The 21,160-nt window shown below is 49.9% G+C and overlaps 5 protein-coding genes across 5 annotated transcripts; 3 read left to right on the top strand and 2 right to left on the bottom strand.

Annotated features, from left to right (window-relative positions):
- Positions 1 to 2,549: 2,549 nt before the first annotated feature.
- PLICBS_009869 (uncharacterized protein) lies at positions 2,550 to 4,184 on the top strand (the record flags this gene model as incomplete). Its single annotated transcript, XM_065601734.1, has 6 exons — positions 2,550 to 2,577; positions 2,635 to 2,880; positions 2,946 to 3,056; positions 3,304 to 3,523; positions 3,583 to 3,888; positions 3,962 to 4,184. 6 exons carry the CDS (start codon positions 2,550 to 2,552, stop codon positions 4,182 to 4,184), a joined length of 1,134 nt encoding a protein of 377 aa, XP_065457806.1.
- A 452-nt stretch (positions 4,185 to 4,636) lies between these two features.
- Positions 4,637 to 8,833, bottom strand: PLICBS_009868 (uncharacterized protein; the record flags this gene model as incomplete). The annotated part of the gene is made up of 4 exons (XM_018328120.1): positions 4,637 to 5,007; positions 5,067 to 5,231; positions 5,289 to 6,271; positions 7,737 to 8,833. The coding sequence occupies 4 exons, from the start codon at positions 8,831 to 8,833 to the stop codon at positions 4,637 to 4,639; spliced, it is 2,616 nt and encodes an 871-aa protein (XP_018173353.1).
- Positions 8,834 to 10,322: 1,489 nt separating this feature from the next.
- PLICBS_009867 (uncharacterized protein) lies at positions 10,323 to 10,688 on the top strand (the record flags this gene model as incomplete). Its single annotated transcript, XM_018328121.2, has 1 exon — positions 10,323 to 10,688. One exon carries the CDS (start codon positions 10,323 to 10,325, stop codon positions 10,686 to 10,688), a length of 366 nt encoding a protein of 121 aa, XP_018173354.2.
- Positions 10,689 to 14,155: 3,467 nt separating this feature from the next.
- PLICBS_009866 (uncharacterized protein) lies at positions 14,156 to 15,058 on the top strand (the record flags this gene model as incomplete). The annotated part of the gene is made up of 2 exons (XM_018328122.2): positions 14,156 to 14,843; positions 14,892 to 15,058. 2 exons carry the CDS (start codon positions 14,156 to 14,158, stop codon positions 15,056 to 15,058), a joined length of 855 nt encoding a protein of 284 aa, XP_018173355.2.
- A 145-nt stretch (positions 15,059 to 15,203) lies between these two features.
- On the bottom strand, positions 15,204 to 17,286 carry PLICBS_009865 (uncharacterized protein; the record flags this gene model as incomplete). The annotated part of the gene is made up of 3 exons (XM_018328123.2): positions 15,204 to 15,275; positions 15,327 to 15,630; positions 15,677 to 17,286. 3 exons carry the CDS (start codon positions 17,284 to 17,286, stop codon positions 15,204 to 15,206), a joined length of 1,986 nt encoding a protein of 661 aa, XP_018173356.2.
- Positions 17,287 to 21,160: the final 3,874 nt, after the last annotated feature.

Here is a 21,160-nt window from a genome sequence, read left to right as displayed (position 1 = left end):
TACTTTGGCTGCTAAGGTTAGGGGGAAACGGCTGTGCTTGGCCTCTCACACTCACAGACAGTGGCAGAATTGGGAATGACCGTCGAATTTTGCGCCAAATACTGCCTTGTCGCGCAGGGACAGACTCTCTTCGGCTTAGAGAGCGGAGGCATATGTCGGTGCGGCTCGGAGCTTGACTTGGGCGCTGAAGGAACGCCCGGGTCACGCTGCGCCACTCCTTGTCCAGGAAACAGCACGCAAGTATGCGGAGGTCGCAATCTTCTGAGCATCTTTGGCGTCAGTCGGTCTCATCGACGACCTTTATCATATAGCCATGGCGGCTGCTACTCGCATGAAGAGGGTCAAACCGCTTGGGGGGCGACTCAGAATACGACCATAGTAGGGGATCTTACAGTTACAAAATGCGCCAGGGAGTGTACGAGACGGTTTGAGGGCAGGCAAGTCATCTTCTCGGTCCACGGGCGCGACAGGTGTAGCTGTGCACCATTTACCCCTGAGATGAAGCTCGGCGCGATTCAAACTAAGTTAGAGTTTGATCGACTTTGCGATAAAGCTCCTACGACTGAGTGTAACACTAGCAGTAATATATACTACGCCTAGCCTTGAAAAGTATAATTATAGGTATAAGCAGGGAGCGCATATCTTTAGTATGGCTATATAGCTTGAAGGCTCGAGCAATGAGGTTATCGAATATCCCTGTTTATGATTTTCATACGTCTACTGCTTAGACCCCTACGGCCACAAAGTTAGACTTTTGCGAGAACCAAAAGTAAGTTGACAGCCCGACGCGTCCCTGCAGGCGAGGGCGTCGATTCCAGGTGTCACCGGCTGCTGGGCTTCTGGGTTGTTTGGCTGCCGCAGTAATTGAAGGCACCGCGGCCTGCCGGACTGCGGGCTTAGCAGATGACGTAGCACTGAAACGCGGCCCTGGCGGTGCGACGTGTAAAAAAAAGACAGCGTGCGCGTATGGAAAAGAGAGAAACGCGTGTGTTGAAATGAGGATACTTATGCTTTAAACTATAAGATAGGAGTACTCTTTCAACTGTTCGAACTGGTGGCGTTATAAATCTACAGTTTTGCCATAAGCTTCTGATGCCAGAGGTATATGAGGGGCCCGTTGACACCAAAGACAGGGTCAGCCTCGGGCATGCCGACTTGCTTGATATCATGTCTAAAAGTCTCAGCTGGCTTCTTGCCCGTTTCATTACGCCAGCGCGGGCATCCCTAGAGTTCCGTTAGTATCGGAGTCTCAAAGTATGTGTCGACGGGGGTATAGAAATTGTATTAGTTACCCGTGGATAGACTCCGAGGTAGCGGTAGTCTGACGAGCTTTTTAGTGACGAGTGCGCCGTACCCGCCGGCAGGACGATAACATCTCCCGCCTTGACATTTATTTTAACGCCGGTGCCGTCCTGTATCCGTCCAATCAACAGCTTAGAGTAGCCGCGAAAGACACCTTTGGGTGACGGATGAGGTACCCTTTAGCTAATAGTAAACACGTGATTATAAGACGCCAATTTACCGTAGCATTCGTGGCTATTCGGATGAAAATGCCTGGTAGGTATATGGCCCCAAGTGCCCTGCTTCCTCGTACCCACGAGTCAGTCGCTAGCTATGCAATTTGTAACCACGACGGGGTAACACGGTGACTGGCGTACTCTATGCTCCCACTTGTTTGCAGTAAGGAAATCTTTTGCGCTGTCCTCTGTGAGAGGTTTGGGCAACACATTTTGATAGTGGAGAACAGGCAACTGATTATTGGGTGCATCCCGAGTCGGCCGAAGAAAATAACAATTAACTGATGTAGCCATCGTTGACCTCAGTGTGCTGCGACGCTGTCTGACCACGACAAAGTCCATCACCCATAGCACCCATTGCCCTTACGATCTTACATATGATATCGCTTGCCGCGTGGGGTGGCAGTGGGCTCCTGCACAAGCCTTGCACAGGTTGGGAAACATCAAGCCAACCCGGAGGCCGGTCCGTGTCCCGCATTCCCCTCACTGTTCCGGGCCCACATTTGCGCCACACCAACCCCAGATTCTTGCAGGATGAATCCCTGCAAGGCCAAGCCCAGGCGGACAAGGGACGGTCCGTGTGCCTGGAGGGAACTGCATCTCCACCCCAACCTCGTGAATCGTATAATATTATCCATCTCAATGGCCAACCTCGTTTGCCATGTCTAGCGTCACACAAGCTGGGCCACTCGCCGCGGGCCGCTCAAAGCGCTGCCTATTCGTTTCTACCTCTGATCGCGCCACCCATTCAACGGTTGGCTTCCACTGCCAGCTCAAAGTCTCACAGCATGGAGAAGACGACCTCCCACAACGATGTTGAGATTGCGGTAATCGAGAAGCCCCTCGGGGTTGATCGCCAATCCAGTCAAGATCGCAGTACCATGCCGGGTGTTGACAGTACGGACGCGAACCTTGCTCGTGTCGACGACGCAATTGAGGCCATTGGTTGGGGCAGGTACCAGTGGCAGTTGGCTATAACGTGCGGGTTTGGATTCCTTGTGGACCAGGTAGATCTCTCGAGTCACAGCTGCCATGTTCTTGAAAAAGTGGCAATCGTCAAGTATGTTTCTAACACGGTGTACTGCATCTCAGATGTTGCTGGTGACCATCTCTTTAGTCACACCTCAGGCATCTATGGAGTTCAGTCCTAAGTATGCAACTCTCCTACCGGTGTCGCAGTACTCCGGCCTCCTTGTCGGTGCTGTTATACTAGGAGCCCTCGCAGACAACTTTGGGAGGCGTGCCATCTGGCAGCTGTCTATCTTCGGTGTGTCCATCGTCACACTGCTTGCAGCCAGCTCGTCCAACTGGGCTGCACTCAATTGGTGGGTTGCGTCGTCCTCCTTTTTTGCTGGTGGCAATCGTAAGTGGATTCCGATAAGACGTTCTTCAACGTGACGTGATCCTCTAACGGTAAGAGCGTGACAGTGGCCATTGATCTCGCTATCCTGGTGGAGAGCATCCCACGGAAATGGTCGTTCATGGTATCTGGTCTGGCATGCATCTGGGGCCTGGGCAACACATTGACTGGCCTCATTGGTAAGTCTTCCACGGTCGCCTGCCGGTGCTGCTACCAACGCGACTGACCTGAACGTACCGGCAGCATGGCCACTGCTAGTTAACTTTGGATGCGAAGCCGGATCAACGTCCGAAAACTGTCATAAGTCGGAAAACATGGGCTGGCGATACCTATATGTCACCCTTGGTGGCCTGTGTCTGATCATGTCTTGCATTCGCGCTTTTGTACTCCGGTCAAAGGAATCTCCTAGATGGCTAATGGCCACAGGGGAGATCCAACAGGCAGTCGATGTCCTCAACCATATCAGCGCCGCGAACCGCTCGGCTTATGGCGTGACGGTAAACGATTTCATCCCGTCAATGCGCAGCAAGCGCCACACTAGAACCCTCAAACAAAATATCACGCGACTCGGCTTGCTCTTTCATGGTTCCAAGAGACTCCGGCTGATGATTGGCCTGGGCGTCATGTGGACCCTAACCGGGATTGCGTAAGAAACTCCAGGCAACACCTCATGTGTTCGCTGGAAGCCTTGTTAATGACCAGCAGATATCCGCTCTTCATTGTTTTTCTGCCATATTACCTCGCAGCAAATGGAGCGGCCTTTGGCAACACAAGCAACTACATCACATATCGCGACTTCACCGTGTCCTCCGTCGTCGGGATCTTCGGACCCGTAGTAAGTATGTATATGGTCTCCACGCGGTTGCGCTCCAGGATATCCATGGCTATTACGGCTGCTGCTTGCGTTGCCTTCTCGGGTGCCTTCACCACCGTCAAGAGTGAGGCACAGAATCTTGCCTTCTCTTCTATGACTGGCTTCTGGCTGAATGCTGTTTATGCCATTCTCTACGGGTACGCAAATCCTACGGTCACATTGCAGAGCCTTGTTGTATTGAACACGAATCTGATGTATCACCTACCTCAGCTACACTCCGCAAGCACTCGAGGTCGAGCACCGTGGCCTCGGTGCCGGTCTCCTCATGGCCATGGGCCGTTTGTCTTCCTTGACTGCGCCATTTATCGCCACTTTCGCCGACGTTAAAACATCTGCCCCAATCTGGGTGGCGTGCGGGTGCTATGCTGTCATTGGGCTGTCCGCCCTCATCTTGCCAGTAGATACTGTCATGTTCAGCCGCAAGAGTGGATAGACTGGCAGTACAGCAAACCTGCGCTGGATACGCCAGATCACTGCATGGGTAATGGGAATGGTGAAGTAAAGCCGGATGCGCAGGCTCCACCGTCGCAGTCCGTGGCTATGGTAGGTGCTGCAGCCCGTTCCTACGCCTATTGCCCCGCTTGCCGACTGAGCCGTATTAGGCTGCTATTGGCACTACAATACTACTGTAGCGGCCACTCTACTTGTAGGAGGATAAGTAGGGATGCCACATGCATATCTTATGTTCATACAATACAACTTTACCCAGGCTTTAGCATTTCAACTCGGTTCGGCGTGCCGCTATAGGAGGAGAATAGTTCGTTATGAACCGATCTAATATCATTCTCACACAAGCGCCGGCAGTTTCTATTCTATTCAAGACTCGTTCCAATAATCGCTTTATATTGTCGTAACTTTGTGTAATCTACTCGATCCAAAACCCACTCAGGGACCGTCTGAAATTTTAGGACATGTTGCGGGTTTTCCATCGACGTTGAGTCCCAATCCGCCCGGCGTAGAGTCTATGTTGGGGATGAAGCCCTTAGGTAACGGTGAGCCCTTCCAGAGGTAGTAACTCAAGTCCGACGCTTTACGCGCGATGGTGTTTGCTGTCATGAACCATTCCCGCTCATCCAGTCCCAGTGGGTCGAGTTCTGGACTCTCAACCCAGGAGATCCCGTGGCCCCAGTACGTGTATCGGGTTTCCTCATACTCCCAAGCATAATCTTCCCAGCGGCCCTCGGAGAGAACCTGCATATAGTGGAGTGAGCTTCCAGGCCACAGGCCAGTCACTTTCCCATCCACTCCCTGCTTGTCTGCAGTAGGTCTCAGAATGACAGCGCAAGAACTCTGCGTTTGAGATGCTTCAACTTACACCAGCTGCGGCATGCCCCGGTCCACACCATGTCTCGCATTATTGTTTGTGTATGAGAAGCAAAATCCTGCTCAGCCTCTGGCCGCACGTCGAACGATTTGATGCGCTCCCGTACCACCTTGCGCAGGATGCGAATAAAGTAGTCACTGGTAGCATCGAGAGATCCTAGACGCCGTATAAGACGTTCAGCCGGTTCAAACATTAGCGTCCACCGACACTCACCCATAAGACTTCCGTTCGAAATTGGCGTGTTTGGCCCCAAGAAAATGAGGTAGTTGGGAAACCCTGCCACACCAGTGCCTAGATACGACACAGGGTTCTCAGCCCACAGATCCCGCAAGTCGACACCTTTGAGACCAATAATAGGAAATCGTGGCCTGAATGATGTGTTGAAACCAGTCGCAGCCACCAGGACATCTGCCTTGTAAAGCTTGCCGCCCGCGACTATTCCCTTTTCTGTCACCCGGTCGAGATGATCAAACACGGGTTCCACGTTAGGCTTCTGCAGGGCGACGAGGAAGTCTTCGCCTGGGTTAATTCTCCGGCAGCCCGTTTCAAACCTGGGAATAAGCAGCTCCTGCAGCGCTTCATCTTTGATGATTGATCTCATGCGCGCCTCAAGGCTTGCACGTACTTCTCTTTGCTCCTGACTTTCTTTGATGAAAATGCGGAACATGCCATTAAACTGGTTTTCCATTTGCTTCCGGGCCTCCAAGTAGGCTTCTTCATCCAGTCTAAACATCTCCTGCTCTTCTTTGCTGTAAACGTGGCTTGCGGTAGTACCCGCCGGTAGCCCAACAGGTGGACAGATCCAGGATGGAGTCCGGATGTAAATTTGTATCGTCTCTGCTAAGGGCTGGATCTGAGGAAGAAGTTGAATCGCGCTTGCTCCAGCCCCGATGACTCCGATCTTCTTATTCCGAAGATCAACTGAGCTATCCCAGGCTGCCGTGTGGAGAAGGGGCCCAGCAAATGTCGACAGGCCCTCGATGTCAGGCATCCGAGGGTCGTTCAAGATGCCGCAAGCGTTGATGAGGATCTCTGACTCAACACACGGGCCATTCTCGACCTCGATGGTCCATGTGCTGGTGTTCGCGGACCACCGCGCGAGTTTGACTTTGCTGTTATACGTGATAAAGGGATCGAGGTTGAAGTAGCGTGCAACTCCCTTGAGGTAAGCGTTGATCTCCTCCGACGAGGCGTAACTAGCCACCATAGTTTAGCCAACGCAGTAAAATTTAGACCACCGGGCTGCTTTACACCGTTGACCAGTCCGGGTTAGGACAAAAAGAGAACTGGTAGCAGTGCGATGGCACATCACAAGCACAGCCTGGAGAATAATCAGCGAGGCAGCAGCGGTAAGTGAGATCTTGGAAGCTCTCACCCGGATATCTGTTCTCATGCCAAGTACCTCCAAGTTCAGCAGATTTCTCGAAAATACGGAAGTCGATGTATTTCCGAAGATGCTTTCTTAGCTTATAGGCTACACCAAGTCAGCCATGAAACCTCACCTACGTCAAGTCTATGCCGCTCAGATGTCACCTATTAGAATGCCGGAAACCCTAGGAGCTTCCGAGTCATGATCAGCATGGAGAGGCTCGGGGACGCCAAGTACTCACCCAGCTCCGATTATCGTACATCGAAGTCGCTTAGATTCAGAAGTTTCGTGATCTTCCTGCATTTTATCCGGTACAGTGGTTGGCAATGCTCTACTAGCTTCTAGTCAACTGAGGTCTCGCTATTGCCGCTATGAGCCGCTCAAGTAAAACCGCAGTTCTATGAGCTACGTAGACCTACTAAGGCGCGAGAAGCCCGGCCACCCGGACCGCCTCCGGCCCGGGGTACCGTGACTATTTTTGGGCTGGCGTCATACTAACGCTCAACAGTACTGATATTGTCTCTGCTGCGGGGGGGACAACGAACCTCTACTATATGGGCATTCTCTGGAGGACACGGGGCCGCGTTAAATGCGATGTCGCCGAGCTTCCAGTCGCCGTCTCGAAGTTTTAACGTCCTTACTGCCGTGCCGTTACCACTCTGCAATCAATACATGCCCGAACAACTCACGGCCAGCCTCAATCATCATTAAGTTACGACGTGCCCGAACTCTGGCGAGGTTAGGCTGCTAAAGGCTCGGCATAGAGTTGGAGGTAGATTCTATTTTCTGCCCCAGGTTGGGCGTGACAGCTCGACCTTGAGTAATAAGTCCCCAGTCTACTCCTACTGGAGCCGACACGGGGTACATAAGCCTTCACTCGCTATTTTGAGAGAGGTGGAACTGATTATTCTGGTCATCTTATTGCCGAGCCTCTTTGTAACTTGCTTGTAGGAGTTTTATCTGAGGCAGGAGGTGTATACATCAAAGGCTAGGGACAGCTTTTGGCGTGGGCTACACCAAGAATTATATTTTATAGCCTCGCAACCTCAGTTCCTGTCAGAGTCCGTATAGGCGGACCGGCTCTGCTGCCATCCCCTGCTTTCATATTGCTCCGAACACCACAATGCTCTCGAAGTCTCCACTTATGCCGAATGAACGCCGCAGCTTTATTCTCGAAGCAGTCGGTAATATAACGCCCAAGAATAGGCATGAACTTAAAGGCACTGAATGAAAGTCAGCTGCTAGCCCCGCGGACCATGGGTTAGGGGGTGGCATGGTAGCAGGATACGTACTGTCCAGCTCCACCAGCAGCGAAGAAAAGACCCTCAATCCTTGGATGGTAATCGACGACAAAGTCGCCCTCTGGTGTGTCGGAGTACCAGCAGAGTCTGCGACTTGTCCATTTATGTTGTGCAAAGGCGGGCATCAGATCCCGCAGGCCCTCTCGAAGTGCCACCTCTGCGTCTTCTGGGAGATATGACTTCTCGACACCACTCGAGTCACGCTTTGGGGAGGAAACTAGGTAATCTTGGCCCTCGACAGCAACTTGCGTCGCAAAACCATAGCAATGCCGGGCGATCTTGAGGATGTTGGTTCCTGGAGTTGGAGGGAACACAAAGACGCCGGTACTGAGATTAATAATGACAGGCATCTGTTGGAGACCCTTTGATTCCTGAGGCGTCAGGTGGATGAAGCCCACGGGTTGCCCGGATGCGGACACTGCGTGTTCGATCTGGATCAATCGGTTGGTCCAGGCGCCCGTCGCAAGAACCACCTGTGCGGCCAAAATGGGCTCACCCTCGGCGACGTTCACTCCCACGACACGGTTACCATCATACCTCAGAGAGATGGCCCGGCCTCGCGGACCCACGATGAACGAGACACCAGCCAGACTGCATTGTATGCTTAGCTGCCGTACAGCATTCTCGGCATCCGCCCAGCCACCGTCCTTGTTGACATACGCCTTGAGACCCTCCAACCGGGCTTGGATCTCGGGATACCGTGTAAGAACTGCTTTTGCATCTTTAAACTCCTCAAGAGTGGCGCCAAGAGACTCGCTCGTCCCCTTGGTCCGTTCTAGGTAGGGATGGCCGGGTTGTTTCGCCAGCATGACAAAGCCGGAAGGATAGTAGTGCTTCTCGAATTCGGAGGTCCAGCCTTTATGGGCCTCGCGAGCCATCTGGGCGTACAAGGGGTCGGCATAATCGATGCGGATCACTCGTGAGATGTCGACGCTGCTGCCGTCGACAACGGGCGGTAGGTATCTGTCGATGACGGTGACATGTTGGTATCCGCGCTTCTTGAGCTCCAGTGCCGTTGACAGCCCAAAAATGCCCGCACCTACGATGAGAATCGTCTCATTCTTCGGCACAGGGTTCCGAGACGTCATGACGTGAGTGGTGCTTGCAGCTCAGGTCGACCGTGGTGACGGGCTTCTTCCTCCGGATCCCGACACTACAATACTGTACAATTATGGTTATCATTCACAGCTTAACCCCGCCAATTCCTGTAGCAGGATGTTGTATTAGGCGGCCGGTCCCTGTTCCGGACCCACCCACCCACTCACACGGAAGTGGAGCCGGTCAAGCTTCGCTCACGACAGTGGGCCCGGGGGACGGACCGCTTTCCGGATGAACCACCCTGCAGTCCGTCGCCGCGCAGCAGAGAAAGCTATGGCAGCCTAGGATGTGTGCCTTGGGTCAAATCGAACTGCTACGAACTGGGAATCTTTGTGCGGCACACAGAGTTCTCTTACGACCCACTCGTCTCTCGGGTGTAGTGGCTTATCCCAGGAACATGAAGACTGAAGCCGTTACACGCATTTCGTGATTAAAATGAGTCGGTGGTTCGCTCTTAGTAAGGGCATTAGCAAAGGGCACAAGCAACCGCGGCCGGCTCGGGCTCTCCCACCGTCATGGTATCGCTCATCAGCGATGTATGAGTTAGAAAGGCGAGCCATATTCTCCAACAGGTGGCTACTCGTCTCCCATAAGGCTAGATTCGTTAGTCCAGGCGATTTTGTTAGGATCATCGAAGCCGGGTTTAGCTTCTTCCTTATTAGGGACCGTGAAGGGCAGATTCGGGCGCACCACAACGTATGCCGACACAGGGCCTATCCACTTGTTGAGAAGAATTCTGGGCAACTTTCAACTCTTGCCTGCAAATACCATGGTACGCTCAGGATGACTATCTTACGAGGATTTCGTGACTTTGTTAACCGTCCGCAAGGTTGGTCATATGGATTTGACGGCAGGTTGGCCAAGGCCCCTAAATACCAGGAACTCTCAGGCTTTGATCAGTCAGCCAATAATCTATTTGCCATTCATGTCCATGTCGATAAGCTCGGTTTCATCTGGGTGAATCTCGACTCAAGTTCGAAGCCAGTTATCTCTTGGAAAGACGATTTCGCTGGCGTCGACGAGCAGACTCGACTACAAGATTTCAATTTGGACAACTACCATTTCGACCATCAATGGGAGATGGAGGGTGATTATAACTGGAAGACATTGGCGGATAACTATAACGAGGTTAGTATATGATATCTTCTTGGTCCTTTTACTGTCGCAATGTAAAAGCCCTAAGCGGAACTAGTGTTACCATTGCCCGACGGGCCATCCTGCACTCAACAAACTGACGGACTTGTCAAAGTACTGGGTTGAGACAACAGGCGGGTACATCCAGCACTTCAACGTTGATAAGCCTGAAAAAGAGGGAATGGGCATCTGCAGCACATTCTACTATCCAAATGCTTCAATGACCATCTCGTCAGTCTCTTGCAGACGCAACATGCGCCACGAAGTCTTCGCTAACAGCACGTCTCTAGAAACACGTTTTTCTATATAATGCGTTGCATTCCGATCTCACCCTGTAAGATCAAGATGGAGTACGAAGTTTATCGACATAATGACGCCAGCGATAGCGACTTCAACGGCATCTGGGACTGCTTTAAGCAGATTCTCAAGGAAGACAAGGACCTCTGTAACGCCGTTCAAGTGAACCTAAATGCAGGAATCTTCCTGACCGGCGAGCTACACCCTCGTGTTGAAAAGGGGCCAGTGTTCTTCCAGACCATGACCCGAAAACTTGTCACGGGGCATTCGGAGCAAGAAGGGGAGGCCGGCAAAGAGATTTGGCTGGCCACACCGCAATATAACATGACCATTAAAAGTCAGAAAGAGATGGATTTCTGTGACGGTCTCGAGAGGGCGGCTTGCTTGAGCGGATCTCCGGAGTTTCAATGGTAGCATTATCAGGGATCATCATATACGCCGTTCGATTTCACGTCGCTCTACGCCTTGCATCCGCTCGCTCGTACGAGACTCTTTCGTCTGCCCGTTAATGTATAGCGTAAGACACTAGATAAGATTTTAATGTTCGATCTTTTCGGTTCCATCTCTATAGAGCATGTGTGAAATACCATACGTCGAGGAAAACTTAGAAAATTGCTATATATTGCCAGTGATATATATATATATATTTATTATACGTTATCAAGCGATACTACTGCCGGCTTACATGGATCTATAAGCTCATCCACTCTTCGATTGCCCGGCCAAACTCATGTGCCTGTAGGAAGAGAGGCTCAAAACTGCTCTCACCATCCAAGCACATTATATAGCGGTCTTGGAAAGAATTTTGAGTTGTTGGTGCGATGCCAGGTCCCTCAGCAACATTGCTGGTCTCTCCTAGAGTGGTGTTTTCTTCAGGCGCATAGACAGGTGACTCCTTGGGCACAGTCTTGTGGCCCGAGATCCCCGCAAAACCGACCAAGTCATACGCGGCAGCGAGTGTCTCATGAGCCTCACCGCGTCTTTCTGTGGTCTGAACTTGCGTGAGCGAGGAACCAAAGATGGACTGGTCTAGTCCCGCGCAATGTCGTCCTGCTCTTTCGTATATCAACATGTTCCATAAAAGTTTTGAGTCTATTGATAGACATGGTCGTTCCACGGAAGTGCTTCCGTCGCCCATACTCTGTAAAGGATCTGCTACTACGCTTTCTCGAAGTAGTCGTAGGTTCTCCAACTAGATTGCAATACCGTCAAACAACAGGTCAGCTATTGGGATGTCACAGGTCTATGACGGCCACCCTCAGAACCCGGAGTGGATGCATACCATGACAGCCGCACTTGGCCACATAGTTCCCATGTTGCGCAAAAAGTTCGCACACTTCTCAAATCCGGCCTGGGACCTGTCGCGTAGGCCCTGCTCCTGAACGAAGCTGTGCTGTAGATGGATTGTCGCGATAATAACGGCGCAATGCGCCAGTGTTGGATCTGACAGCTGCATGGATTTGTTACCCACAGTATCGATGAAATACATGATCCACCCGGCGTGACGGGTTATAAGCTCGAAAGATTGGTGAATAAACGCTTGCGGCATGGTTTGGCGGAAGTTCCGAAGGCGCATGGACAGGAGAAATGGGTGGTTGAGTAGGCAGGGGATGGTTGCATAAATGATCTGCAGGAAGAAGTAGGGGCTCCAGTAGTGACGCTGCTCCTGCATTGACTCGGGTGTTTTGTCGCTAAATCTGTTGGCGTAGAACCGATATCTCAAGGGAACCATACTGTCAATCTCGAGATGACGTTGCATGACGGACGAGTAATCAGATTGAGCGTTCCATGGTGGTGGTGCATCAGATGCAACAATAGATGCAGCGTAGGACCTTGCCATGTGCCATACCTCGCTCAGTTTATATGTGTATCTCAGTATTCCTTTGTCAAGCTGAGTTTGTGGAAGGCCGTCCAACACCCAGGCGGCATCACGCGTAGTCCCATGGTGTTTCGCGAAGCCAGGTCGTAGAGAAATATTATGGGACGTTGCCAGCGTATCACTTAGTCTTGTATTGAAGACGCAACCCTGAAGGTGCTGCACCATTGCAATACTTCTGATGCAGTCACTGCATTCCTGGGGGTCCCCAAGTGTGTAACCTGGCTGGATGCTGTCCGCAAGACCTGAGGCTACTCTGATGTTCATTTCAGCTAGAGCTGGTCTGCCGTCTGCCCACGCCGACTGTGTCAGTTACTTTGAGCGGCAACCTCATCAGTGCCCCTATGACGGTGTCGACGCTACTCACCTGCGAAGTCTATTATGCTCAATAGACAGAGAGTCTGCAAGGTTGACAGCTCAACTTGACTGTTGACAACTGCATTCATGGCAAGGCCACGAGATACATTGACCATGGCAGTTACTCGCTCTTGTAGGTCTGGTGTGAGCGTCCCCGGAGGGAAGCGCAGGCCAAGAGCCTGCAACGCGAGCACGAGGTGCTGGTCCCTTGCCCCTAAGGTTTCCAAGAAGGTCTCTTCTCGGAAGAGCACTATTGGCTGGCTATGGCACCATGTAAGATATGCTTCGCCAGCCACAAGAAGCTCTGCCTCGTCTAGGAGGAGACTGACGATGCCGGCAGGAGAGGCAGCTGGGTGAAACGGCCCCGATTCCTCGTCGTCCACCGCCTCAGGGGAGTGTCCCCGTATCGGGCCAGCACTCCTCGCCGGCCACTGTTCTGCTGAAGATATTAGTGAGCCGGGAGTCGAAGTCCGTGCTGGGAGCGCCTCCTGGCGAGCTGCCGCCGTGGCGACTGGTCTATTTGCATAGTGAGCAGATGTGGCAGGGCAGACAAGTGCAACAGTGTCATCTAGTAAACGTACAGAAACTGCTCAATCAGTCGGGTCATTTGTGCCTCCAGGTTGTCCATGCGTTGCTCCTGTTCAGCCTGGTCAGCGAAAAAGCTACGTGGGCGCTGTACGAGGTCACAAGAATCACCATTTGTTGGTTAACAAGCCGTGTCATCTTGTTCTCGCTCTCCTGGTCGTTGTATATGCATTCCTGCCCCAGGCGCTGGCAGTATGAGCAGACGGGGCGCTCTCCGGGACATCGTGATTTTTTTCGCCTGCGTCGGGATATCAGTATAAACAATGAGCCGTGTCCTCGATGTTGTCCCGACGTGGTGCGCACCGGCAAGGGTCACAGGCTTGACGAGCCCGCTTAAGGGGCCTCGTATCCTCCATAAATGGCAAAGTAGAAGTTGCCTCGTTATGTTTTTAGTAGCTGGGCAATGCAGGCTGAATGACAGTGAATGAGGAGATGGCGGGAGCCGCGCAGTAATGGGTGTGACGCGGTGTAGTGGAGGGGTTGGTTTGTTGGTTGGTCATTCGATTGTTGGTCCAGGGTGTCTAAGTAAGGAGCGTAGCTCTGGGCACGGCCGAACCCACGGCCGACACGATCGCGTAAACGTCGTATCTTGCCGCGGAGCCCGCGTCAGCAAGACGTCACAGTAAAGCTGATTTGCATTGAGGATTGCATCAGCAAGGCGATCCGGCCAAGGCCGATTCCCAATGAGACGTGCAGTCACGTAGAGCCGTGCCGCTGCGGCCCATTCGGCCGGCGCTTGCCGGAGCCCGCAAGCTGGCTTATTAGGCAATCCCAGCCCCGCCGGGCGGACATACACGGACAAGTGGAGCCCCGGAGACGGGTACCCCCTCGTAAGTCCGGTCAACTACCAGCCATGGCTGCCGACGAGGATCGCTGTTCTCCGCGGCAATCATGAACGAGGTAGCGCATCATGTGGCGCTCAGATGATGAACTTTAGCTTGCAAGTCCACGTCGCCGCCACTGCTCGCTTGAGCCTGCGTATATAATACTCACAGCCCGACGTTCATCTGGACCGTTACTCACAGTCCAACCAAGCAAGCGACGATCCGAACTGGCAGACACCATGATTCCCAAGATCATCTCGTTTACTAAAACCTGGCACTCCCAGCCGTACCCCTTCATCTCGCCCAGTCGCCCAGAGCTGTCCGCCGCCGGCAAGAACGTCGTCGTCACCGGAGGCGGCACGGGCATCGGGCTGGCCATCAGCACGGCCTTTGCCCGGGCGGGCGCCAAGTCCGTCACCATAATCGGCCGCCGAGTAGAGAAACTCGAGGCGGGAGTCACGGCTATCAGAGCCGCGGCGGGGCAGTCTGTCGCGGTGCGTTATGAGGTCGCAGACCTGGTCAGGGCGGACGACGTCCGTCGGGCTCTGCGCTCGACCGTCGACCATTCCGGCAACATTGACATTCTCGTCTCTAACGCCGGCGCTGTTCCGGTGCCCGGGCCCGTGGCCGATCTGAAGCCCGCGGACCTGACGAGCGCCTTCGAGGGAAACGTGCTGGCGCCGTTAAATGTGCTCCAGGCATTCTTGCCTCTTGCTGGCCCGGAGCCTGTTCTCCTCAGCACGTCGTCGTCCATGTCGCACTGGTCCCCGACGCCGGGAATGGGGATCTACACGGTGACCAAAGCCGCCGCCCTGAAGCTCATGGACGTGGCGGCCGTGGAGAACCCTAAGCTCCGCATCATCAATGTGCAGCCTGGCTGGGTTGCGACAGACATGAATGGCCACCAAGAGGAGGCACCGGACTCAGGTGAGCGGCTCAGCCTCTTTTATAGCTCGTGAGACTGACCCATGGCAGCGGACCTCCCAGGCAACTTCTACGTATGGCTCGCCTCCAAAGAGGCAGCGCTTTTACGGGGCAAGCTGGTGTGGGCCAACTGGGACGCGGAGGAGCTCGTCGCCAGAGCATCGGAGATCGCCAACAGCAGGCTCCTCAGTACAGTCTTGGACGGAGTGCCGATGTAACTGGAGCGTTCGTGCGCGTGTGCACCGCTTATCCTGGCTGGTTCGGCACGCTTAGCGTATCTATCTTCAGTGTCGTGGCTGGCTTTCCTGGCCGGCACGCAGCCACTCGCTATGGTACTGTCTATCATTTAAACATCCATTATATCTACTCTAGTTGGGTCCAGGCCGGGGCCTCGTCCAGGGAGTTCCTGAGCAAGACGAATTGGTCAAAAGCGGGCTGTGGCTATTAGCAAGGCGCCAACGAAGGTGGGGCAGACTTCATACTCACCCAGTCAAACGCTTCTACGGGCGTAAAGAACCTGTTCAACGATGGGACCTCCAAGGTGGCGAGATATATGTCGTTAGTTGCTAGATCTGCCGTGTCCTGATCTAGGGCTCCTTGACCAGTTGACGGTTTGTTGAGAGTCTGTTCCCCGAGACTGGACCCCGCGTGGCCTCCTGCCTCTTCCCGATTCAAGATCGCGCAGAGCACCTTGCAGGCGTGTCGAGCGTCCGACGAGTCACCGTCTCTTATCGACCATATGCGCAGCGCGTTGCGGAGCGCTCCAACGCGACGATGTCGGTCATGCGCGCTACGAGGTGTCAGCGCGACGGCACGCCATGGCGAGGGCAGCTTACCTCAGGTCCGTCGACTCGCTCAGGTCCAGGCAGATGACCATAGCGGCGACGAGAAAGTGATGCAGCAGTAAGCTCGACACCATGAACCGCTCCTGGTGCATCCTCCCGCCCGAGGCCATCTCCTGGTCGAGATCTGCATGCAGCTCCATCACTCGAAGCGCGGCTTCGCGGCACACTCGCCGAGACTGTGCGTGCTCGTCGCCGTGACCGCGGCTCATATACGGACGGTGCAGGACGCACAGCGCCTTCAGGTAGAGCAGCTCGAGCATAACCCGGTGCATGATGGTGTAGTAGGGATCGGTAAAGGCCGTGCTGCGGATGGGGCGGTTTCGCAGGCAGGGCGGGATCGAGTCCCACCACGCCTGGAGCTCGGCGTGCAGGCGCATCGTGTCGGAAGGCAATGGCGCATCAAGGCGGTTGACGTGCCGCATGACGCGGCGCAGCACCTCGCACAGGGTCGACTTGAGTCTGTACGCTAGTATCGGCGTGGGGTCGGTCGGCGGGCGCGGTAGCGGCAGGGGCGTGTCCTGGTCGAAGTCGTCGTCGAGGAGGTTAGTGGGATGGCCGACGTCGAACTCACCATCGTGGACGATGGGCGACATGCCGTGCTGAAAGGAAAACAGCAGGTCTGGCGCCTGAACGGCGAACCAGACGCGGCGCCTCATCTCCGCCGCGAAGGGGGACATGTCGGGGAACACCTTGGCCGGGTCGCGGTGGTAGCCCATCTTCTGGGCGAGACGGGCGGCCAGTCCGTACAGAGCCCAGAGCGTCGAGTCGGCGTCGCGTGTCTGCACGTCGCGGCAGTGGGCGTATGTCAAGACAGCCTCGACCGACAGCGGCTTCGCATCGAGGTACCGGCCCGCGACGAGGCACCGAGCCGACGTGGCCAGGAGCTCTTTCGGTCCGTGCCGATTGCTCACGTCGTTTCCGGCCGCGAACCCTAAGACCGTGGCGCCCGCGCTGAGTACGGCGAAGAGGATGCTGGTCCAGAGCAGGCTGGCCGACGCCGGGACCCGCCAAAAGGCCTCATACTCGCGCCGGAACTGGTGCGTGTGGATGAACGGAACGGCGAGGAACTTGGCGTTGAAGTATGCCGAGACGAGCCTGTCGGAGTCCTCTCTGCTCGGCAGGCTGTCCGTGACGTCTCGCATCGTTACGGGAGCCACGACGCCGAGCGCGGGGTCAATCTCCGGCGATAAGCCCTGGGCCTCCACCGACAACCCTCCGTCGTCGTCACCGCCGCGGACGACGTCTCGGATGTCGCGGATGCTTTCCACTACGGCCGCCCAGGACGTCGCGCCCTGATATTGCAGACGGTTCCCCGGCCGCGGCCCGTTGCTCGACGCCGGCTCGCCGACTGGGGCGAGGCGCGTAGGTCGGTCTTCTTCTGCCAGACTGCGCACCATATCTTCCAGTGCCTTCAGCCGGTGCTCGAGGCCGGGCGCGCCGCTAAACCGACACTCGACGGCCACGCCTCGTCGCTCGCATGCGCCGCACGGAAGCCGCCGGTCGCATTTTGTCTTGCGACGACGGCACGCGATACAGGAGAGGGTTTGCCGGTTCCGCTTCTGTACGCCCTCGGCCGCGGGGTGAGACGCGCTGACTTGCATGGCTTTATGCGGGAGGCATTTAAAGGAGGCGAGTTATTATCGGGGATTGGGTATAGGTAAGGGTTAATGAGGTCAGGATTGGGAGGGGACTTAATGAAATTCGCGGACGATTTAATAGTAATAATGCCCTAATCGGTAATTACGACGCGTATATAATAGTCGGCTAGACCTAAAGTATTAATAGCTATATAATATATATATAATAACCGGCTTACTAAGGAGTATACTTTTAGTAAGTTATTAGCGAAATATTATATAGACCTTTAAGCTTTAGTTTTTAACTTATAATAATAATAATAATAGCTATTAAATTATATAGCTATTACCCCCTTTATTTAATTAACTTATAAAACTTATTATTATTTTAATTCTTAAAGCTTTTATTATAATTACTTAAGAGTAATAATAAGAGAATTATTATTTACTTATATATATATCTCTATTTACTTATACTTATATATATAAATTAAAGCTCTATATAATTATATTTATATAACTTATATCTATAATTATAATAAGTTAATAACTTAATAAGTTAATAACTTAATAAGCTAATAACTTAAGAGGAGTGCTAGGGGCATAACTATATTTTACTATATATATAACCCGCTCTATAGACAATTAATTTCTAACTAATCTTATACCGCCTAGCCCGCTATAGTAAAATAAGGTATATAGCTATAGGTCTAGGTAAGAGCCTATAAAACAAGAGGGTATAAAGTAGCCGTATAATAGGTAACTATATAGCCTTTATAGCTAACGCCTCTTAATACTATATCGCGCCGTACGAAGCTATTAAATAGCCCTCTTACGGGCCCTTAGCTCTAGAGATAGATCTTAACCTTCTTCTTAACCCGTCTAACCCTCTTACTATCTCGCAGCCTATTACTAGCGAGCTTAATAAGTCTCTTATAAGCTATAACGCTAGTAAGCTAACTAACGATATTTTAACGTAAATAAGGTAGCTAACGATAATTTCGTCGGCTTACCTATCCCTCCTTTATTGCTATTACCTTTTTTCGATATATTTAAAGAGCTCTTTATCTTTTTAACCGATTTCTATCGCAAAAATAGCGCTACCTTTATTAAGGGCTCGTCTACTAACCCTTATGACTTTAATAGCATCTCTAAGCCTTCCTATATCGTCTTTCGATATAATTATAGCCTAAAGAGACTATCTCGAAGTATAGGTATCTATAAGACCGCGACCTAAAAGCTCGACTACCTTATTAAGGTTATCGCTAAGGCTATTAAGGATTCTAACTAGAAATAGGTATATAAGGTAGCTAAGGGATAGTATAATTATAGGTAGTCTCTAGATCTATCTATTTATACCGTTTATCGCTAGCGTATAGCTATATAATAAGAGAAAGAGAGAGAGCTCGGTATAGAGTATAGCCTATAGGCCTAAGAGATAGCTAACCTTATTTATTAAGTTAATTTAGATTATAGCTTCTTTTATAAAAAAGATATTTATAATAATTATTAAATTATTAAGAAATAATATCTCGATAGCCTTATAGCTATATAAGCCTTTATTAAGATCCTTAAAGACGCTAAAGAGGCTAAAAGTATTAAGGTTAATAAGTTACTTAATAATAAAAACTATCTTAAAGCTATCTTCTAGACTTACCTTTAATATTATAAGATATAGAAGAAGTTCCTTAAGGTTCTTAGCCTCGATAATATATATTAAACTAATTACTTTAAAATACCTTTCTTTTAAGTTATTAATATTATAGATTAAAAGAGCTTATTAAACTTTACCTTTAGCCTTATTAACGGCAAAAAAGAGTATTATTTCTAATAGCTTATCGAGCGGCTTAATAACTTACGAAAAAGCCTCGATATACCTACCTTAAAGGTTATTATTATAGATAAAGAATAAGCTCTTTATATAGCCCTTATAAGGGTGTTTCTTAATATATAATAATAGCTATATATATACTACTTATTAGCTAATATATATAGTAAAATTAACTCTCGTTAGAAAGATAAAAATAGTTACGATAACCTTATTAATAAGAACCTCGCTAATAAGAACCCTAACCTATCTAACGGCCTATTTATAAACCTCCTTTATAAGCCTTTTAAGCCCGAGCTCGATTTCGAGTAGATATAATAAGTATAAGAAGGTCTCGAGACTCTTACTAACCTAGCTAATAATAACTATAACTATTAAGGGATATATAAAGCTTTTTAGGCCGTTATCTATATCGTTAATTACGATACCTTTAAAGACTTATAGAAAGCCTTTATTAAGACCTTTAGCTATAAGTAAGGGTATATCCTATAATATATATAAAGCGAGTATATATTATAACGTAAGTAATAAGTAAAGTATTATATTAATTAGTATTATAATTTTAGCTAAAGGATTAATAGTCTAGTTAAGACTATTTATATAGATATAAAGTCCTATCTTATAATAGGTATAATAGACCTCTTTTAGCTTTATAAGTCTCCTCTTATAATATTTATAAATAAAGCTCGTAAATATAATTAAATAGCTATTAGATTTAAATAAAAATAGCGTTATAAATACGTTTAGTAAGTATAGCTCAGAAAGTTAAGTTATTAATTTATATACTTAATAATCGACCTTCTTATTAAGTAATATTACTTTACCCTTACTATAATACTTAATTAATATAAGCCCTAGCTATTAAGGGTATATATAGGTAACTTCGAGCTTTAATATAGCTTACCCTATAGTTATATAATCTTTAAATGCCTTATAAAGGAGATACCGTTTCGCTAGAGTTAAATTACTACCTATTAATAACTTAAAAAGCTATTAATTCGTCTCTTTATATTATTAAATGCCTTACTTTTAGGCCTATTTACTAATCGTTAGTAGAACCTTAAAGATAGCTACTTTAATATCTATAACCCTAGCGTTATAACTAATAGCTATAGCTAGCTATACCTCGATATTATTAATAAGAAGCTTAAGGTCCCTCGATACCTTAAGCTCGCTAAAGACGCTAAAAACGATATTACTAACGATACTGATAACGACGATATCGAAGCTAATATTATATAATAAAGCTAAGGCTCGAGGTAGACCTAGAGCTTATAAAAGACTTAAGGTAAAGGTAAGGGTAAGGCTCGAGGCTATTAACTTAATTAGACTATAAGTTAAGGGACCCGACCCTTAAACCTAAGTATCTACCGTAACTACTTATAGTTCGAGCTTAAAGATAAGCTCTCGTAGCTATTATAGGCGTTACGGGCATTATAGCTAGCCTTAAAGGGGTTATAGACTATAAGGGGATTATGAGGTAGCTATAGCTAGGCTTATAGCGCCGCTACTACTTATAGCCAGTCTATAATATTACGAACTATATTAACGGCATTATTAACTATAGTAATAATATTATAGGCTACCTTAATGGTATTATAGGCTACCTTAATAGTATTATAGGCTATATCTACCTTAGCCTTATAAGACGAGGTTATCCTAGCTATATAGCTATAACCCTAATTACGCCTAGAGCTTAATATAGTTAAGGGACTTAATATATAGACCTTAAAGTAAAAGAATATACCTTTAATATTATAATATTATAAGGAAATTATAAAAATGCGTTTTTTAGGTAATTTAAGCCTTACTAGCGCTATAGCTAGGGTAGATAAGGTTAGGGGTAGTAAATATAATTAATAGTAATAAAGGTATAGTTATAGGCGCTAGTATAGCTAGCTAGCTTAATAAAGGGATCTAAAATAGAATAATATATATTTAAATATAATAATATTATAGGGAAACTATAGAAATATATTTTTTAAGGTTTAGGGTTAGGGTTAGGGTTAGGGTTAGGGTTAGGGTTAGGGTTAGGGTTAGGGTTAGGGTTAGGGTTAGGGTTAGGGTTAG

Source organism: Purpureocillium lilacinum (assembly GCF_023168085.1).
Source record: "Purpureocillium lilacinum CBS 284.36 DNA, scaffold_8, whole genome shotgun sequence".
Taxonomy (NCBI): domain Eukaryota; kingdom Fungi; phylum Ascomycota; class Sordariomycetes; order Hypocreales; family Ophiocordycipitaceae; genus Purpureocillium; species Purpureocillium lilacinum.
This window is presented reverse-complemented; position numbering and strand designations above follow the sequence as displayed.